The sequence below is a fragment of the Aulonocara sp. 'chitande type north' Nkhata Bay genome, linkage group LG14, assembly GCF_057382095.1.
Source record: "Aulonocara sp. 'chitande type north' Nkhata Bay isolate Kocher_YH1m ecotype deep benthic linkage group LG14, A_spYH_male_GT1.1, whole genome shotgun sequence".
In the NCBI taxonomy this organism is placed as follows: domain Eukaryota; kingdom Metazoa; phylum Chordata; class Actinopteri; order Cichliformes; family Cichlidae; genus Aulonocara; species Aulonocara sp. 'chitande type north' Nkhata Bay.
This window is the reverse complement of record NC_141357.1, coordinates 18,340,028-18,360,007: the sequence shown is the minus strand read 5'-3', so window position 1 is coordinate 18,360,007 and position 19,980 is coordinate 18,340,028. Positions and strand designations below refer to the sequence as shown.

The following is a 19,980-nucleotide window of genomic DNA, read 5'->3' as shown; positions in this document are numbered from 1 at the left end:
GTAGTTGAAGCATTTGCATTTTTTACTTTCTAACCAATGTTCTCTATCTGTTTTAATACATTTACTTTGTGAGAAATAATGTGCACATTGTTACTAACACTTCCCTGAAATGCGGCGTAACAGGTAACTGAGAAGCAGTGCTTGAGCAGGAGACATATCAAAGTATAATAGCCGACCATAAAATGCAGAAAATCTCACTAAAGTGGCGGCTGAAACTGATTTATCTCTCGCTGTCACTAAAAAGACTTCATCAGACTTCATAAAGAAGACAAATAGGAGGCTACTAAGTTGACAGAGAGAAAAACTGATGCTATGACAGAACCTGCATTTATGTTATTGCACTGAGTGTGCGGGGGTATCTACGTGTCCCGTGTGGATATAGATATTTATCTCAGCCCAGCTATTCATTAATGGGCTTGTAGCCCTCTGGCACCATAAGGAATTATAGAAGAGAAGCAATAAACATATTCAGATGCAGGAAGGAGAATCTCTGGGTCTACATTATGCTGCCTATGGTGTATGTGTGTAAGACATTAGTTTTCTTGCGATGTGATAGTGAGCCCCAGGACCTGATTTGGGTGTTAAGATTATTTCAAGAGGGAAGAAGATAAAAAATATAAAATCAGAAAAGCACTTAAACAAAGCAACCAATGAGGGTTCATAAAATCGGCAAAATCTAAATTTCAAGTTGTTGCAAAACTACAGAACTGAGGAGTTTGTAACAAATACAATGTTACGTGCAACACTGTTACACTGTTAATGTAGGAGCCGAGCCTAGATGTAGAATAGTCTTAAAATGTGAAGGGCACAGTGAGGGATAAATTACAGACCACCAATTTACTCAGATTAAATGCTTGTATTTCATGTGGCACTTGGCTTATTTAAACAGTATAAATATGGACCCTGGAGATCCAGAGATCTTGTGGTATTCCATGCTCATTTGCCCTCCATAAACCTGCTTTATCATCATCTTTGTGATTCTGCGGTAATCTAATTATCCTGCATTATACACCTGTCTCCCCAACTGGATTAATCAGAAGCTCCTTTCACAGACCTCCAGTTAGCAGGGCGCCCACCCGTGACCATCTCCAATTTACAACTACAGTTCATTTATGATAGTGATTCCTAAGGAAAGCTGGTTTTTAATTAATTGACCAAATCAAAACAGACTGGCTGATTTTTAGTCCTGATAACTTCTGCTGAGTGAAGAATAACTCTTCTGTTTTCGTTACTAAAACGGAGATGACGACGATGTAATTGTGACACCATAGTGATGTCCCACAGCTGACTTTTTTCCTACACTTCATTATGCATTGCAATTGATGGGTCTCATTCACTAATGTGGAAAGAAATATGTTTTTTGTACATAAAATACCTGCAAATTTGTGACATGTGCACACCAGATGATTTTCTTCTTACCACCATTTGTATGTCAGTGAATCAAGTCCAAACAAAAGAATCAAAGTAAACTTAAACAGATGAGGAAAAAAGAACGCAATGCAGGAAAAAAACAACAGAATCTCTTCAGTTACTGGACAAACATCAGTAAGCAGGTATTTGTCAAAACCTTATAGTCACAATCACAACATCCCGCTAGGATTAATGGGTCATTTTCATTGTTATTTAATGCACTAGTAACAAGGTGGTTTAATTCAGGCCTTTTTCGTGAATCAGCTTGACTTTATCATTTGTGAATACTCATGATATCCAGCAGAGTGTGACCAAATTCAGGCAAGGAAACATGGATCAATCACAAATTTGTATGTAAAACGTTCACATGCACAGTTTGTGAATGAGGCCTTTTGTCACTGTTAATTTTATTTTTTCCCCTGGAGGTTCTGTTGAAATTATCCATTAAACTCTTTATATCATACATAGTCAGACCTAACAAAGAACTTCTCCCCTGACAGTGCATCAAAGTTACGACTGATTAAGTCCTTTAATTCTGTGAGGACAGAAAATGTCTGCCTACTTCATGATCGTTCTCTCTCTCTCACTTCAATCTCTAATTGCAGACTGAGTACAGTAGACTTTACCTCATATAGACAGCGATGATGATGATGATGTGGATGAGGAGGATAATGATGATGATGAGTAAGATGGTAATGAGCATCAAGGTGGTGATGACAACAAATATGATGCAGGGCATGATGATTTAGTGAAACAGCAGAGATCACTGGGGGGAAAAGTAGAACAGAATTGGAACCAGTCACACTTGTGCCATTTTAAAGGCAATCCCATCATGTTGTTTCCAGTATATGCAAAAAGCTATTGTTTTTCCTCTTCGCATGCTGGCTGGCATAGGTGCTAAAATCATTATTCATCTTATGTTAATCAACAGTTGGCATGGCAACCGTAACTCGAGAGGCTTAGAAGCAACTTTCATACAGACGTATGTAGCCACACACACACACACACACACACGCGCGCACACACACATATATACATAGATGTAGGTAAAAACTGTTGATTTGGAAAGTTTTTCTTTCTGCATATCAATTCATCCACACAGAAATGGAGCTTTATGTGAAAACGACCTCATATAACCAAATGTTAGTGCATACTCTACCACGACAATGTCTCTAGTTGTAATACTGAGTGTTTATCACCATTCCTGATGCAAAAAATGTAGCTTTTCCATAAACTGGCTTTTTGAGTTTGTCCGTTCATTCATTATTAACTGCGGATATTATTTTATTTAAAAATTAAGGCAGCTTTTCTAAGGAATACCTCAAACAAGACTTAGAAAATGATTGTTACATTATCTAATCATTTCCTGCAGCCTTCACCCCCGTCTGTGGCAGAGACAGATCTCCATTTATGAAATGCATCAGTTTTTATTTCAGTTTCTAGAATTTTATAACGAAGTCTTTATCTGTCCAACTCAGCTCAGCCGTTTACAGCAATTGGTGTGTCCATTAAGCTTATGTTTGCAAAAGACACATTCATTTATTATTATTATTATCATTATTAATATTATTATTATAGATATATCCAACAAATACAGTTCAATCAGTCACAACCAGCTGGGGATGTGTGCAGCACTGCTAGTCAAAAACCAGCTACTTTGAAGCACAGACTGGGCTTTGAAGTCTATTCATCAGCAGCATGGACATTTTATGCAAAAAAACAAAAACAAAAAACAGAGCAGAGACTAGCTGAAAGTATATATTTACCAGATGGGTTCTTATTAAATGTTCATAAGTGTGGCTATAATGGTTGTTATTGACACTTACATTTCTGATTATTTTTTTTAGTTTCAGTTACATCAGTCAGTTGACCTCCAAACATGCAAAAACCATCTCAAAACCATCCAACAGTGCAACATGAAATCACTAAATGTCTTCTTTTACCAGCAGACGAAACAAATTCATGAAAAACAGACTTTAAGCATTTTTCCAGAAAGAAGTGCTTAAAATATTATTTTTAACAAAATGTTTAAATAAACATTGATCCAGTTATCGACTGATCAACTAAATAGCTGTGTCTGCAATTCTCAAAGACTGAGAGGGTTAGTTTAGAGAAGAGCACTAAGCCACAGCATCTGCCTTGTAAGGACAGATTTTTTTCATTATTTTCCAGCTAATGTTTTTTAATTGATTTAATAACACTGCAATCTGCAAACCCATTGGCTACTCTGCTGACTGAAAACAGATACTTTTTTAAGCCTTCCTGTAGTTCTTTCACAAATTCCTCATCAGTCTACTGGTTAGTTTGTGAATGCAAATAAACCTAAAAGGCCTATGAAAAACAATATCACTCTCATTTGAGCTTGCATTGTGGCCTAAGGCTTTTATTTTCATACAAACCGCACAAATTGAAACCTCCAGTACCAAAAACACAGAGGAGTTGCATGTTATAGAGTACATATTTAGCCCCACTAACCTGCCGATGAGAAGAAACTCTCCAACCAGTCCCTGGCGCCTCATAGCCATGAGGATATTTCGGACAGTCATGCCTTCACAGAAACATGCCACTACTCTGGCCTTAGGCAGATGGGCCCTCAGTCTCTCCAGCAGCCGATCAAAGCTCTGCTCTCCGGCATTGCTCCAGATTTTCCCTGTCACACAAATCGAAACACAGTTCTGTGATTCTCATGTGGTACTCACAATGTAAGCATTTTAGAAGAAATTAAAAAATGAACAACACAATGACTTACAATCTCACCTTCTTTAAAAAAATACTATTCCTGTTTATTTAGAATTAAGCTGTACTTTAAAGTAATTTTAACTTTTGTTTAACAGGCTATTTGTGTTGACAGCATTAGGTGTACGACACAGTAGAGATGGTAATGCCCTTCCTAATGCTAAGCAGCACTTTATGTGGGTAATGCACTTCTGCTCTATTGCTTTTGAATCAGTACTAAACTATTTACTAACTAAAATTCCAGCAAGCCTTTTCCGATCTAATATATTTTAAACAATGTTTATGACTCATACAGTTGACTTCACTGTGGTTTTTTTGACCTGCGTCTCTTACCAGAGTGGGCGATACAGATGCCTTCCTTGGCTGCCATGTCCTTGAACGCCCCCATCCCACTTTCACCATAGTTCCCTAGAAACACACAAAAAAGGTGACATTTTTAATTAGTTCAGTTTTGAGGCAGAATTACTTAACTTTTTCAAAAGGAGAGGAAAATGTCTCTGTGTCGACAGATGGAAGCACATAGAGAGATAGATGAACTACTCCACACAGGAACTTGGGAAAATGTCAGGAGAATCAAGTCTAGACATTGCCCAAAGTTGCCCTTTCTCACATTTATCTCACAGCAGTTGAGAGTCCACTTCTGATAGTTTCTCTCTACTGGAAATCCAAGTGAAATAATGGGTTGCATGGACAGAGTAAGCCATCACACAGATTTTGTGGTAGGGAATTGGCAGTTAATCATCAATGATGATTAAAGATCACTTAATATCGGATTCAATAGCAGAAAGACAGAGTTTGGCACCTTTCAGACCTGATGTTGCTGAGCTGGCCATTTCATTCCCTCCGTTTAAAAATGTACCAGATTATTGATTTTTCCCACTCATTAAGTTTTTCCTGTCTATCCGATGGGTTTATTTTGGGCTTTTTAGACTAATAATGGCATCACTGGTGCCCTGTTCCAGTCTGAGGTCCAGTCCAGTGGTACTGAATAGACTGAAACATTGATTTAGGTCAGGCAATCATGGGGGCTAGTCAATAGCAACGGTTTCCCAAGGAACTGCCTGTATACTCTCACCATATGAGGCCGGGCATTGTTGTGCACCAGGAGGAACCCTGGACCTGCTACACCACCATAGGGTCTGACGATGGATCTAGGCATTTCATCCCAATACCTAATGGTAGCCAGAGTAGCGTTGCCTAGCTAGAAAAGGTTTTGTGCGTCCCTCCATGGATATGCCTCCCCAGACCATCACTGATATACCATCAATGCTGAACGGTGTTACGCTCTCCACGACTTCTCCCTGGCTCAGGGTGAACCTCCTCTCATCTTTGAAAAGCACAGGGCACCAGCGGTGGACCTGCCATTTCTGGTATTCTATGCAAATGGTAATCAAACGCCACAGTGCCAGTCAGTGAGTACAGGGCTCCCTAAAGGATGAAGTCCGTTTCTGATTCGTTGGTCAAAGACATTTTGTTGTACTACCTGTGCAACCTCTGTAGCGTCCAGGTATTGCCTTGTGATACCAGTAGTGACACTGACTCTAGCTAAAAGCTAAAACTAGTGATAAACCAGTCCAAAAAGAGGTGCAGGGGAAAAAACATCTGTGGCCTCCAGCTGTAACACCTTTTCTGTTTTAGGGGTTGTCTCACCGTTGCCCCTCTAGTGTACCTGCTCTTAATTTCATTAACACCAACAGCTGAAAGTAATTATCCCTCCTTCTTAACTGACCAGATAAATATTGCATTAGTTTAACTGGCCTGATGCTACATCCTGATTAAAAACAGTTTCACTTTTGTCATTCACAACTTGATTGTCGCATTTAAAATCCACTGTGGTGGTGTACAAAGTCAAAATCACAACAATTGCCTTTGTCCAACAAATTGTGGACTTAACTGTAGACAGATAGATGCCTGCATGCTGAAATTTGTGTCAGAGAAAGCATCTCCCCACTGTGGAACCCCTTTCTTTGCCAGAGAAAGTGGGTGACCTGGAATTTATGCTAATGAAGGGTTGTACACACTGGCAAAGAACATGATAGGATTCCCCTCTCTAATTTTTCCTCCTCTTCCCTCTTATCTCCTTCCCTTCTCAATGTTGATTGAAGAAAAGATCAAACCCCCCCTCTTTTTATCTAATGTTTGTTTCTTCCGGTGTGTTTGTAACAGAATGCAACCTAATTACGCATCATTGATCTGTGCAGCACATAAATTGATGAGGAGGAAAAAAGAAGAGGTCAAGGGAGAAATGAGGAAGAGAAAAATTATACAGAAATTAGAAGCGGTCCCACAGTCCCAGACCACTGTGGATCTTGCTCTGTGTGTGTGTGTGTGTGTGTGTGTGTGTGTGTGTGTGTGTGTGTGTGTGTGTGTGTGTGTGTGTGTGTTTCTGTCTACAGTCAGGCCAGTCAGTGTGGTGGAGTGAAGTGTAAAGTCCTGTAATTAGTGTCTCAGTGAGAGGAGTGGGAGACAGATGGTGCAGACCATCCTTTGACACACACACAGACACACGCACGCACGCATGCACGCACACACACACACACACACACGCACAAACACACACAGCTACCATCATCAAAATCGATAAAGCTTGTAACCTACTTCACTCAGGACTCAACAGGGATTTCTGTGTGAGACATCTCGCCCTCTCTCACTTTTTCTCTTTCAGTAAAGTTGGTTCTCTTTAGCTCTCTTTTTCTGCCTCTCACTCTCTCGGTTCTACTCAACAATGCTAACACACTGTCAAACAAACACACTTTTGCTCCCACCATTCCTAAACAAAAGCCAGCCCACACGCTTAAAAGGGCTGCAACTGGTAGCAGTCTTCTCTTCCTCTGTACTGGTTCATTTGTCTGTCAGGGAAACTTTCTGGCCATCACTGGCATGCATTTTGATTCCAAGCCTAGCATCACTTCTGATGGAGTGATGGAGCTTATGTTTGATAGCAGCAACACAAATTTGGACAGAGGCAACAAAAAATTGTATAGTGCAAAAAAAAAATTTGTGTTAACTGTCAACAGTTCAGTAACATGATCGGGTATTAAAATGCATCTTAGAGAGGCAGGGTTTCTCAGATGTAAAGATGGGCAGAGGATCATCAATCTGCAAACAGCTGTGCCTACTGTGAATAATAATCTTCAATATAAATAAGATAAGATAAGATAACCTTTATTAGTCCCACACGTGGGAAATTTGTTTTGTCACAGCAGGAAGTGGACAGTGCAAAAGTTATGAGGCAAAAATTAGAATACAATAAGAATAAATACAGTACACAACTGTACAGAATAGAATAAAATAAAATACTATATACAGTAGTAGTAAATCTGTACAAACTTATAATATCTCATCATCTACAGCATATAATATCATCAAAAGATTCCAGGAATCTGAAGAAATCTCTGTGCACAAGGGACAAACCCCCTCAAAATCCATATTTAATGCTCACAATCTTTGGGCCCTCAGGCACCACTGCATTAAAAACAGGGATGATTCTGTTATGGAACATTCCAGAAATCATTGTCTGAACACAATTCACTGTGGCATCCACACTCCAGGTTAAAGCTCTATAATGCAAAGAAGAAACCACATGTGAACATGAACCAGGAACACTGGTGTTTTCTCAGAACCAAAGCTCATTTAAAATCGACCTAGGAAAGCGGAAAAGCTGTTCTCATCAGGAATCTGGGTCTGCAGGTCTGCCTGTGGTCAGTGGAAATGTTATGCATCTTTTTCCTCATACACAGCTTCATTTTGTTGCATACATAACAATCATTAATTCCCATTAAAAGCATAACAATAGGTCAGACATGTCTCCCCTATAATAATGACCATGCAGTTAGTCCCTCTAGCGCCTGGTCTGAAGGATGTTTGGCAAACTACTATCTGTCTTAACAGAAGCCATTAAATTGATTCCCCGAACATGAGTTCTGAAACCTGAGGACAAGCCAATTTGAGGAGATGCAGTCTTGTGACCCCATGCTCATTAAACCACAAGCCATTGTTGTTGTTTGGGGACCCATCCAGAAACTGTCCTTCTTTGAATCTTCACCCTTAGGCAACACTTTTTTTCCCTTCTTGTCCATTCATTAAACCTTTCTCTACGCTGCCCTTTCTAACCCCTCCTACTTTCATCTTCCTCAATCCTAAAAAGGCACAGGAGTTAAATAGACAAGGACCATGTTTTGTCCCAGAGTCTGAGTGTAAGACACAATGGCAGAAAGGAGGACGACGAGAACAGAGAGGAAGACAAAACGCAGAGGATGAGAGGCAGAGGGAGAATCTGCAGTGCTAGGATCAAATGAGTCAATAAAGACCAACAGGAGAAAGAAATGAGAAAAGACAAAACGGTAGTGTGGAGGGAAAGTTGACATCTTGATTTATTAAAACATTGATCAACTTCTGTTTCAGCGTGCTGGGGTGACACATGTCAAATATCATGCCAATAAATCCCATTCAGCTGAATTGGATTGAGGTGAACAGAGGAACACAGAGAGAAATGGGGGAGGAAGGCCACAGAGAGAGAGTGAAACAAAGAAATGGTAAACTCGGTGTGGTGGAGGATGATAATGATGATTCTGGCTGATTAAAGTCACACAATGAACAGTAAGTGAGTTGTTGGACTCGCAACCTATTGTGATCATCGCGTGAGACCGTGTGGTAGAAACACATGTGATGGTGCATTAGGAAAATGCTGACGGTAAAGAGAGGGTCCCTTTCCCTCCACAGCATTTAGTGATGCAGATAAGTATACTCAGCTACAAGCAGGTCTCTCCAAGGTGCTCTACAAAGGCTTCATTCCAAGAACTGTCAGTGTTTCTGCCACTGTCCCACAGACATCACCTAAATTAAAAGGTCATTTATGATTTTTTTTTTTTTATATATATGCTCCATGCAACTGACCTTTCAATTCTCTTGATGCTATTTTATCAAATGTCTTGGAACACGATATATCTGAGGTGTTACGTTACAGTTCCTGCCATAATTCACCTTCAGCGTCTGTGGTTAAAGTGACCAAAGGAAGGCTATATAATGATATTCTACTTATTCTCTGTTAATAGTAGTGGCCTATGTGATACATTTAAATCGACCTTTGATAAGGTACTGTGACGTTTGAAGTTTGAGGATTAGACATTGACATATTCACGAAAGAACAAGCACCCATTAAAACTGAGTTACAGAGAGAACCTGTTACTTTGCATTAAAGGTTGTGAGAAAGTGCTTGGCTCGAGAGTTCTTACGTCCATCTCAGGCATTGATTTTAGCATTCACAGCTGAAAAAATATTCTGTCAGGCCCAGACAGTCTGCGTTACACAACCAAGAAACAGTAATAACGTCAACATATTGCATGCATGTACCTTATATCCTCCTGGTGAAAAAAAAATACAGTATTTCATTACTTCAGTGTAATGACTTTGCTGATATTCCATGTATTCCAGTATCTTGCATATCACTTTCCCCCGTCTTTTGCCTCCAGATGCAAAATTTTAATGCAGAGAATTAATGAGTCTCTGTAACACCCCCCACCACCAGCAGCAGCAGAAGCAGCAGCAGCAGCACCACCACCACTACCAATCTTGTTCCGAATCTTCAGCTCCTGTACGCTCTCTTATCTACTGCAAGCACTCCACATCCTAATACACACACAGACACACCTTGTACTCTGTCTTCTATCGTTTTCTGGCATTATTATCATCGGTTCCCTGCATTCTCTCTTCTCTCCTTGTTCCCCATTCCCAATTTATCTTGGTCCTTTTAAAAAAAATAATAAATAAAAAAAATAATCCTTCATTTCCCTTATTTTTTCCTACAGTTCTCTCCCCACCCCCACCTTATATGTCCTCTCCCTTCAGTCTCCACTTCTTTTCCATCCATTACATTTCATCTTAATTCATTCTCTCTGTCACACTAATTGTTTTTGTCATGTTTTGCATTTGACAAGGCAGAATCTGACCTTGAAAACCTGTTTCAAGGTTAAGCTGAGTCTTTGTAATTGAAAAGACCACTATTTTCTGCACATTTAAGCTAATACAAATACTCTAAGGCATACATTTCTGTAGAAATGTTGATAATATCGTGCACATTTCTCATGTGCTGCTAGAAGTGTCAGGACTCTGGTGGTGTCATGCATCGTATGGCACCAGGATGCCAGAAGAAAATCTTTTGGGTCCTGTGGAACACGCAGTCGAGCTTCTGTGAAGTGGGTTTATTACAGTCCATTCAGTAGATTCTAGATAAATCCAGGGTGTAGGCAGTTTGAAGGTTTTATAAATGTTTTGCTGGAATTTTGTTGGATTCCCTGCCTTGTGCTTAAGAGTGGAGACACACACTGTCCTGCTGGAGAAGACCATTGCCATCAGGGGCTCTTGTATAGTCTGCCAAGTTGTACACACCTAAATAATGTCCATGTGAATGTCAGGACCTAAGGCTTCTGCACAAAACAGTGCTTAGACAGTAATTTCCTACTTTATGTTCCTCAATCATCCATTCACAGCCAAACGAGCACTTTTTTCTATGTTTTAGTGCTTTTTGACTTGCACAAGGATATTAAGCATGCAGAACAGCCAGGGATCCAACCAACAGTGGTTTTAATGTTGTAGCTGTTCTGTATACATGCTGTTATAACATTATAGGTAAGCCCACAGGCACACTCTTATTACAAAGAAAACAAAAATGTCACACATATGCACTATATTGTTCTAAATATGTGACCTGATCTTTCTGTAGCTCTTCATTTAAATAAACAAATTCAGACAAGATTTATAAATATGTCTCAACATCTGTGAACAAATCCCTTTCTCAGTTTCACCGGAGGAGAATTAAAGCAAATAAGGATTTAATTTCACAACGTTTTACTAGAATCAATCCATGTTACCAGGGTTCAGTGAGTCATATGCTCACTCACGCTCAATCAGTTTTAACTAAACATTTATTATCGCACAGCTCTACAGTGAAAGCGTTTGTGAGAGAAATTTATAGTGTATGAAAATCATTTGGGTGCACTAGCGCAAATTACTTCGTGCTGACTTGTGGCACTCTTATTAGCAAATCTCAGGGTACAAAACACTCAGCAGCCTTATTTCTTCAAATGAACAGATCTGCTGTTTCTCACATACACACATAAACTTTTTTCTCTTATACACACAAACCTATATGCATATACACATATACAGTGGGGCAAAAAAGTATTTAGTCAGCCACCGATTGTGCAAGTTCCCCCACCTAAAATGATGACAGAGGTCAGTAATTTGCACCAGAGGTACACTTCAACTGTGAGAGACAGAATGTGAAAAAAAAATCCATGAATCCACATGGTAGGATTTGTAAAGAATTTATTCGTAAATCAGGGTGGAAAATAAGTATTTGGTCAATAACAAAAATACAACTCAATACTTTGTAACATAACCTTTGTTGGCAATAACAGAGGTCAAACGTTTACTATAGGTCTTTACCAGGTTTGCACACACAGTAGCTGGTATTTTGGCCCATTCCTCCATGCAGATCTTCTCGAGAGCAGTGATGTTTTGGGGCTGTCGCCGAGCAACACGGACTTTCAACTCCCGCCACAGATTTTCTATGGGGTTGAGGTCTGGAGACTGGCTAGGCCACTCCAGGACTTTCAAATGCTTCTTACGGAGCCACTCCTTTGTTGCCCGGGCGGTGTGTTTTGGATCATTGTCATGTTGGAAGACCCAGCCTCGTTTCATCTTCAAAGTTCTCACTGATGGAAGGAGGTTTTGGCTCAAAATCCCACGATACATGGCCCCATTCATTCTGTCCTTAACACGGATCAGTCGTCCTGTCCCCTTGGCAGAAAAACAGCCCCATAGCATGATGTTTCCACCCCCATGCTTCACAGTAGGTATGGTGTTCTTGGGATGCAACTCAGTATTCTTCTTCCTCCAAACACGACGAGTTGAGTTTATACCAAAAAGTTCTACTTTGGTTTCATCTGACCACATGACATTCTCCCAATCCTCTGCTGTATCATCCATGTGCTCTCTGGCAAACTTCAGACGGGCCTGGACATGCACTGGCTTCAGCAGCGGAACACGTCTGGCACTGCGGGATTTGATTCCCTGCCGTTGTAGTGTGTTACTGATGGTGACCTTTGTTACTTTGGTCCCAGCTCTCTGCAGGTCATTCACCAGGTCCCCCCGTGTGGTTCTGGGATCTTTGCTCACCGTTCTCATGATCATTTTGACCCCACGGGATGAGATCTTGTGTGGAGCCCCAGATCGAGGGAGATTATCAGTGGTCTTGTATGTCTTCCATTTTCTGCTGATTGCTCCCACAGTTGATTTTTTCACACCAAGCTGCTTGCCTATTGTAGATTCACTCTTCCCAGTCTGGTGCAGGTCTACAATACTTTTCCTGGTGTCCTTCCAAAGCTCTTTGGTCTTGGCCATGGCGGAGTTTGGAGTCTGACTGTTTGAGGCTGTGGACAGGTGTCTTTTATACAGATGATGAGTTCAAACAGGTGCCATTCATACAGGTAACGAGTGGGGGACAGAAAAGCTTCTTACAGAAGACGTTACAGGTCTGTGAGAGCCAGAGATTTTCCTTGTTTGAGGTGACCAAATACTTATTTTCCACCCTGATTTACGAATAAATTCTTTACAAATCCTACCATGTGAATTCATGGATTTTTTTTTCACATTCTGTCTCTCACAGTTGAAGTGTACCTCTGGTGCAAATTACTGACCTCTGTCATCATTTTAAGTGGGGGAACTTGCACAATCGGTGGCTGACTAAATACTTTTTTGCCCCACTGTATACTCTTAGATAATTGCACACCACTAACACACACACCTACGCGCACACACACAGACTCATTACACCTAAATTCAAAAGCTCTTGCAGCAGCTGGAGGCAAAGCCAGAGGCCCGGATCAACAGTCCTTGATATGTGTTTGTGTGTGTGCTTATCGCTCTTTATCGTACACTTTCAGGTTCAATAGCTGTCCTCTCAACGGGCACAGAGGTACTCATTGTCCTGCAGTTCAGGTAGCTGTTGCACTATCTTCAGCATCTTCCACCAGTGAACCAAGTGACTCAACTCACCGATAACTTCAGGGTGAGAGAGTGAATGAATGAGTCACGCAAATCCTGCAAGTACTCTCTCTGTCTGTACTACACAATCCTCCTCCGGGTTTTCACATGCTTTTCCCTTGTTGTTTTCCATTGAGGATGGAGGCATTTATTTTGAGAGTTCGATCTCTAGCATAATTTTTAGTTCTCACGACCCTTTTGTCCTCCAGTCATCACCTTCTGATCTACTCTCCATCAGCTTCTTGGCATAGAGGTAGCTTTAACCCATCTACAGTAATTCCATTTTAACGCATTTCCTTTCATAAGCCGAAACCTCATCTCTGTAATAACCACTTCTCCTTCGCTCTCTGCTGCAGCGTTGCTACGCCGTGGCTGATCTCGTCAGTTGTATTTGCAACTCCCCTCTTCCTTCACATCCTTGTGCTCATAAGACTCCTTGCCTTGTTTCAAAGACAATTTTACCTCTTTTTCTTTTTAGCTGGAATTTATGAGAAAGTTCTGGTTTTTTGTTATTTTTTTATTGAGGCATCACAGATTTCAGATGTCTTTCAGCTTGGACATGGCTGCGTTCGAAGGTATTTCAGGCAAATAAATATAAAGAGGAGCCAAGAACACAGTATAATGAGGCAAACACAGAGAAAAAGAGAGAAAAGGACAAAAGAAAAACATAAGAGTCTGCGTGGGTGACCGTACCTTCTGTGTGTATTGCAGACACGTAGCTCCAGTTGTATCTCTTGACAATGTCCACCATAGCTCTTGCCTGCTGGGCATCTGAAGGCACCACCCGCATAAAGTATTTGTAAAGGCTCTGGAACAACAGAAACAAAAGGAGCGTCAAGCTGTGTTTTGCAGGAGCATGCAGGGCATTCAACTCGGTGAGTAATGAATAACTTCGCATAATTAAAAGTGGCAGTAATAGATTTTCTCTGTAATTGATTCTTATATAATATTTATTTGTATGCAACTGTAGAGCTTCAGTAGCATTCGTCTACAAGGAACAGAGCTCACCTTATCGCTGAGGTCCATACTGGTGGCAGAGTAGGCAATCTGTGGTATGTTGAATAGCTGTAGCAGGTTCTGGACCTGGATGGCCACTGAGCTTGAGCCAGGTCCAATTAAACCCACAATAGGTTTCTTCCCCCGCATTGGAGTGGCAGAGGGGTCTGAGCACTTTAGCGTCCCTCCTCCGCCTCCCCAAGAAGTTCCGCCGCCCCACTCCTCGGCCTCATCAGAGGAGACCAGTGAGTCGCGTATGAACTCGATGCTCTGCTCCAGAGCCACAGCCGAGTGCCAGCAGGAGTCCCTGATCTCACAGCCCAGGCTGATGTTGGGAAGGATGTGCGGGTCAGCATTAATGCGGTCCAGTGTATGCATCATGGCCTCCACCCTTTGGATGCCATACTGCTCTCGCACCGCACCACATTTGCGTTCATGCACCTGATTAGACAACACAAAGGAGATAGGAATCAAGCCAAAGTGAAGTGACATTTAGATTATTATAAATGGTTATTTTTACCCATATGAATGCAAGAGACCGTGCTTTTTAATACACAGGTGCTTCACTGTTGGAATAATATTGGTTTTGTATTCACATAGCTGCCTTGTTCTGATTTTTCCTGTTTGCAATTATCCTTAATGAGATGGAAAAAGCTTAAATGTCAGTGGGTGACTTCTGGTTCCCGGGGCAGCTAATGGAACTTAAATGTCGACGGACTCACAGAGAGCTACCCATTCTACAAATTGAAAGCATTCTTTGGGTCTCAGAACCAGAGCAACATTATAACCTTTGGTACAGGAGATTGGACAAAATGTATAAATTTTCTGTCGCTGTGTTAAAAGTATTAATTTCTATATCATTTCATGGTGTTTGTCTGAAATCCAGCAATAATTACACAAGGTCAGTTGAAGTAAAATGTAATCAATTTAGCTACACATGATTCATTTATACCAGTATTAACCACACAACCACTTCAGTTTACCTTATCAGCAGGAGGCTGGTGATGTACAGAGAACAATGCTCCGATGATTATGTCACCAGGCATGTGTGCTACAACTCGCCGTTCATTGGACTGAGCAGAGTCGGCTTGATTGGGACCCAGCCAAATGGACAGAACTAGCAGCAGCCAAAACATCATCTTGGTCCTTTTGGGTTACTAAGAAGAAGCAGACCTCAACTTTGTATTGTGGATCCGTCACAGGGAACTACTTTTCCGAGAAACTGTTTTCCTGGCCATGGCATGAGCTTATGGCACAGAGGAGTTTTCGAAAACTGAAGATCTCAGAACGATCCTTTCTTTTGACTCGTTTTTGCTCCGTCTGGATTTCAAGGTGGGACCATCACTGCAATGGCTGGTATAGGTGCAGCGGTGCAACCTGGGAAATGTAAAAGAAAATTCGGGTTAAATCCCACTGACTGTAATAACTCCTGGATCGTCAAATTAAAAGGCAGAGGAATCGGTGATAGACAGACATGTTTATGTAAAGCTATGGTCATAACATTTAGCTAGAAATTTAGCATCACGTATAATAACCTGGGTCTTTAATATGTATTCATAAAACTTGTGGTTAAATAAAAGTACAACAGCGGTGACAAAAATGGTCCAACCTGGTACAAATGGATAGTTTTGCAAAGTGAGAAAACTGCACAGAAGAAGGACAGAAATAGCAGCTTTTCACTGTACCAGGAAGCACTGTGTTAAAGTGAAGAATGCTTCACATCATGAGAGTGGTTGCCCGAACTGTTTATTTCACCCTAGAGATCTGAATCATTGTCGGTTTTACAGCCTTCTTACTGGCAAACACATTACACATACATTACTCCACACTTGCCATACTTCACTAAATAACAATGGTTAGGCCAAGGAGCTCTGCCGACACATTTCTTTGCTTTACGACAGCACCATTTCTTTGTAACATATACGATTGGATTTATTAAAAGGAATAAGCCATCCAAAGCTACCTACAGCCATATCAAAAAGTAATTCCCCTCTAAACCTAAAAACTAAGGCAGGCATGAACAGCGTGTTTAAGGTTATGCCAAACCATCTCAAGCTGATCTAAGTCTGGACTCAAAAATCTTTGTTATGTCTGGGGGGGGGGGGGGGGCATTACCCAATGAACGGTGAACTTGGTCGTATATTTTAGATCCATGTTCTGCTACATAACCCAGACATTCTTCTTCAGGGTTTTCTGGTAGAGAGCATAATTATGGCTTGTTGTCTGGATCTTGAAGCAGCAAAGCAGGCCCAGACCATCACACTACCCCCACCGTCTTTGACAGCTGGTATGGTATTCTTTTATTAAATGATTTTAGTTTTATCCAGATGTAACAGGACTTAAACCTTCAGAAAAGTTCCGTTTTTGTCTCGTCTGTCCACAGAATATTTTCACAAAGGTGTTGGAGATCTTCAAGATGTTATTTGATAAATGTGAGTCGAGCCTTTGTGCTCTTCTTGGTCAGCAATGGTTTTCTCCTTGGAACTCTTCCATGGATGCCATTTTATCCAATGTCTTTCTTGTTATTAAACCATAAGTCTGACCTTAACCTAAGCAAGTGAGGCCTGTAGTTCTTTAGATGTTGTTCTGGGTTCTTTTGTGACCTCCTGCATGAGTTATGGGAGTAATGTTGGTCATCCAGGCACTCCTGGGAAGGCTCGCCACTATTCCAAGTTTCTTCCAATTTTGGATAACAGCTCCCACTATGGTTATTTTAAGTTAGTATTCAGCCTTAGAAATGGCTTTGTAACCCTTTCCAGACCAACAGATGCCTGGAAAAGCCTTGGTGTGGCTTGTGAATTTAAACTTTTCAAGGTATGTAATTACGATTTAACATAGGGAGACAATTACTTTATTTTTTACACAGAGCCAGGTGAATCATGATTTACTGTATTTTGTATTTACTCTGGTTATCTTTGTCTAATAAAAAATTAGGTTGATGATCTGAAATATATAAGTGAGATAAGCAAAAACGTGAGAAATCAGGAAGGGGTCAAATTTTCACAGCACTGAACATGCAAGTACTGGCTCGGCGCCCTAGAACTCAGATTGAATAGTGCATTTTTTGAATCATATTAAGTGATGCTGCTGCTTTTTTTCAGCTACTGTTTGGAAAGTCCAGAAAACAGGACATTAGCACCTAAGGTTGTATTTTCTACCTCACTTTTTGTCAGTCTAATCATTTAGTCGCTAATATAAATGCAAATTGTGCAAATAAAATCAAAATATTGATCATTGCATTTGCCAGCAGCTGTGTCACACCTCACAGCTGCTGTGAGGTGTTTTACACAGTGCACAACAACCACAATGCCAACAAGTGTACATAAACCCATTAGAGGTCCCTTTTTTCTCTTTAATTCCTTTTTATGTTTTTGGTCCTTGAAGATTAGCAGCACTGTTTGAAACCAATGATGAGTACCAAGTAAAACCATTAACATGGCATACCACAAGTCAATTCTCAAGTGTCTGCCCCCCGACTCTCTCCAAATCAAATTTGAGGGCATGTTATAGCTAATTCTCTTGCTGCTTTAATGGTATTACTCTAATTGTGAATTTTGGGTGTTCTCTCTAAACTAAGCCCCCGTTGTGTTTTTATCATTACAATTTAAATTGTTTTCGAACTGTACCAAGACTGCTATACATCCTTCTGGCAAAAAAGCAGTGCTTTCAGGGGTATTTTGTATTTTGTATTCCTTTTGTTCTGGCAAAGAACGCTGAGTACTCCATGTGTCTTGTTATTATAAATTATAGAAAGGATTCCTTTAATGAAGTGCAGAGTTTAGGCAACAGTAAAGAATTCCTATTTGCAAGACGTGGGCAAGTCAGCTACTAAGTGGATGATTCAAAACAGCATATGGGACATATCTAGCTAAGCGATGTACACCAAGCGCCCTGTGTTTAACAGTCAGCCAAGTGCAGGGGCATCAGTTTCATCCTTTGGGTAAACTTTCAAGTAGCCATCCCTCTGCATTAATGGGTAAGACTTGTAATTTGCCTAACCCCGAAGCTGCACAAATACTTTCCTTCACTGCAACTGAGAAATTTAATTGACCGTAAACAGCAGGGGAGCTGGGACAGTTCAGCAGAGGATGGCATCCACTGCTTATGCAAAACAGGATCAAGGTCGTGGCAGGGATGTCGGGCGGTTAGCAGACTGCTGTTTGGGGGAAGAGAGAGAAAACGAGCGAACAAAAAAGGCAGATGGAGGAACACTGCAAGGAGAGGAAATGAGGAGGAAGAAACACAGTGTATGCTGAAGAAGGTAGAGGAAGACAGAGACAGAGTAGGGGATAGAAGAAGAAGGCATGAACGATTAAAAAAAGAGGCACCAGGGGACAGAGTCTCTCTGTACGTAATTAACGTGACAGTGTCAGGATGGCAACAGGGCTAACTGCTGCTCCAGTAATGAACAAATCAAACAAAACTCTGCTCTGTCTCACATGCGCTCCCTCTCCATCAGTGACGCAACTCTGTCTCTTTCTTGGCCTCCTCTTTTGTCTTTCTACTGACACGTTAATACAAAGATGAAGATGAAGAATCCTCATAGAAGAATCTCTCCCTAGAATTTCACTGCACAGCAGACACACATTACCCCCACACCAAAACCGCTTCACCACGTTCATTTCATCATTTCTCTCCCTCCCTTGAACGATCCACTGCTTCTGCATTGCACACTCAGTCAGACAGATACACTGTGTCTGTCTGTCCCTCCCCCCGTATCATTCTCTTGTTGGCCGAACTGAAAAGAAAGTCAAATCCTTATTCCCTAAACAAACATCTTGCTCACGCCATTAGGCATTTATATCTCTAGCTCTATCCAAACTATACACACGGGCATTATAAAACCATCCAAATCAACTTTTACACAGACAGAAACACACAACACAGGCAGTAACAAACACTCTCCCTCCCCCTCCCCGCCTAGCATACTGCTTTATGTGTTGAGAAAGCATTTAATTTACTGCGTATTAAACAGGGGCGTTAAGAATTACACTAAATTTAGACGCATGGCTTGTAGACAAATGCATTTATCCTCTTTATCTTGTCCTGTATGACGCACAGACGTTTGTGTTTGCATTTAATGATGGGGTGAGGGGGTGATGTCTGGAGTTTTCAGAACAGATTATAGTTGTGCTTTCCATCATCTGAGCAGTTTGCGTTTGACTGTAAAAGCTCTCCGCTGACTGCACATTCTGACAGGTTAAATGAGGGGAGAAGAAGAAAGCATCCTAAGACAGATGTACATCAGTAAGCTCACCGCCGTTATTAACAACACACGATCCCACAGAGAGACACATATCATGTCAAATGAAGTGTGCCAAATACAAATGGATGTGCGTTTACCCACATACCCTATTTCTCCAGCGCGCTCATTTAACGGCACACAAGTTTTGACATGTGTCATGTGACATGTGTCAAGATAAATGGATATCTACACAAAAGATGTTTTGTTGCCTTTTCTCTGAGTACATTGGTGGTCAAAGAAAACTAATATTTGACAGGTTCTCTCAAAAAATCCCCCTGTAAAACATTTTGAGGGGAATATTTTTGGGGTGTTTGCAGCCTTTATAAAAAGGTTTGAGTAAACATGACATTTAAGTCTGAAATGTTATCAGAAGTCTTTGATTTGAATCATTTTGTATGAAAAACAAAATGTTCACCAGACGTAATCCTGATATTAATAAAGAATTACTTCAATGCTCGCAAGGTGTTTTTAGACGACCGAGAGAAACAGGAGCTGCAATACTATACTGCAACATACCACATAAAATAATAACATGAAACATAAACTGT

General features: G+C 40.8%; 1 protein-coding gene across 2 annotated transcripts in view; it reads right to left on the bottom strand.

Annotated features, from left to right (window-relative positions):
• The window catches only part of grm5b (glutamate receptor, metabotropic 5b), a 100,015-nt gene that overhangs the window by 75,422 nt on the left and 4,613 nt on the right, over positions 1–19,980 (bottom strand). For both annotated transcript variants that reach the window (XM_086261357.1, XM_086261358.1), the window contains exons 2-6: positions 15,171–15,564; positions 14,200–14,628; positions 13,885–13,999; positions 4,480–4,554; positions 3,886–4,060 (exon numbers count right to left, since the gene is read on the bottom strand). In XM_086261357.1, the coding sequence (XP_086117483.1) occupies positions 3,886–4,060; positions 4,480–4,554; positions 13,885–13,999; positions 14,200–14,628; positions 15,171–15,326 (950 nt within the window). In that variant the 5' untranslated portion in view covers positions 15,327–15,564. The remainder of the gene's footprint in view (positions 1–3,885; positions 4,061–4,479; positions 4,555–13,884; positions 14,000–14,199; positions 14,629–15,170; positions 15,565–19,980) is intronic.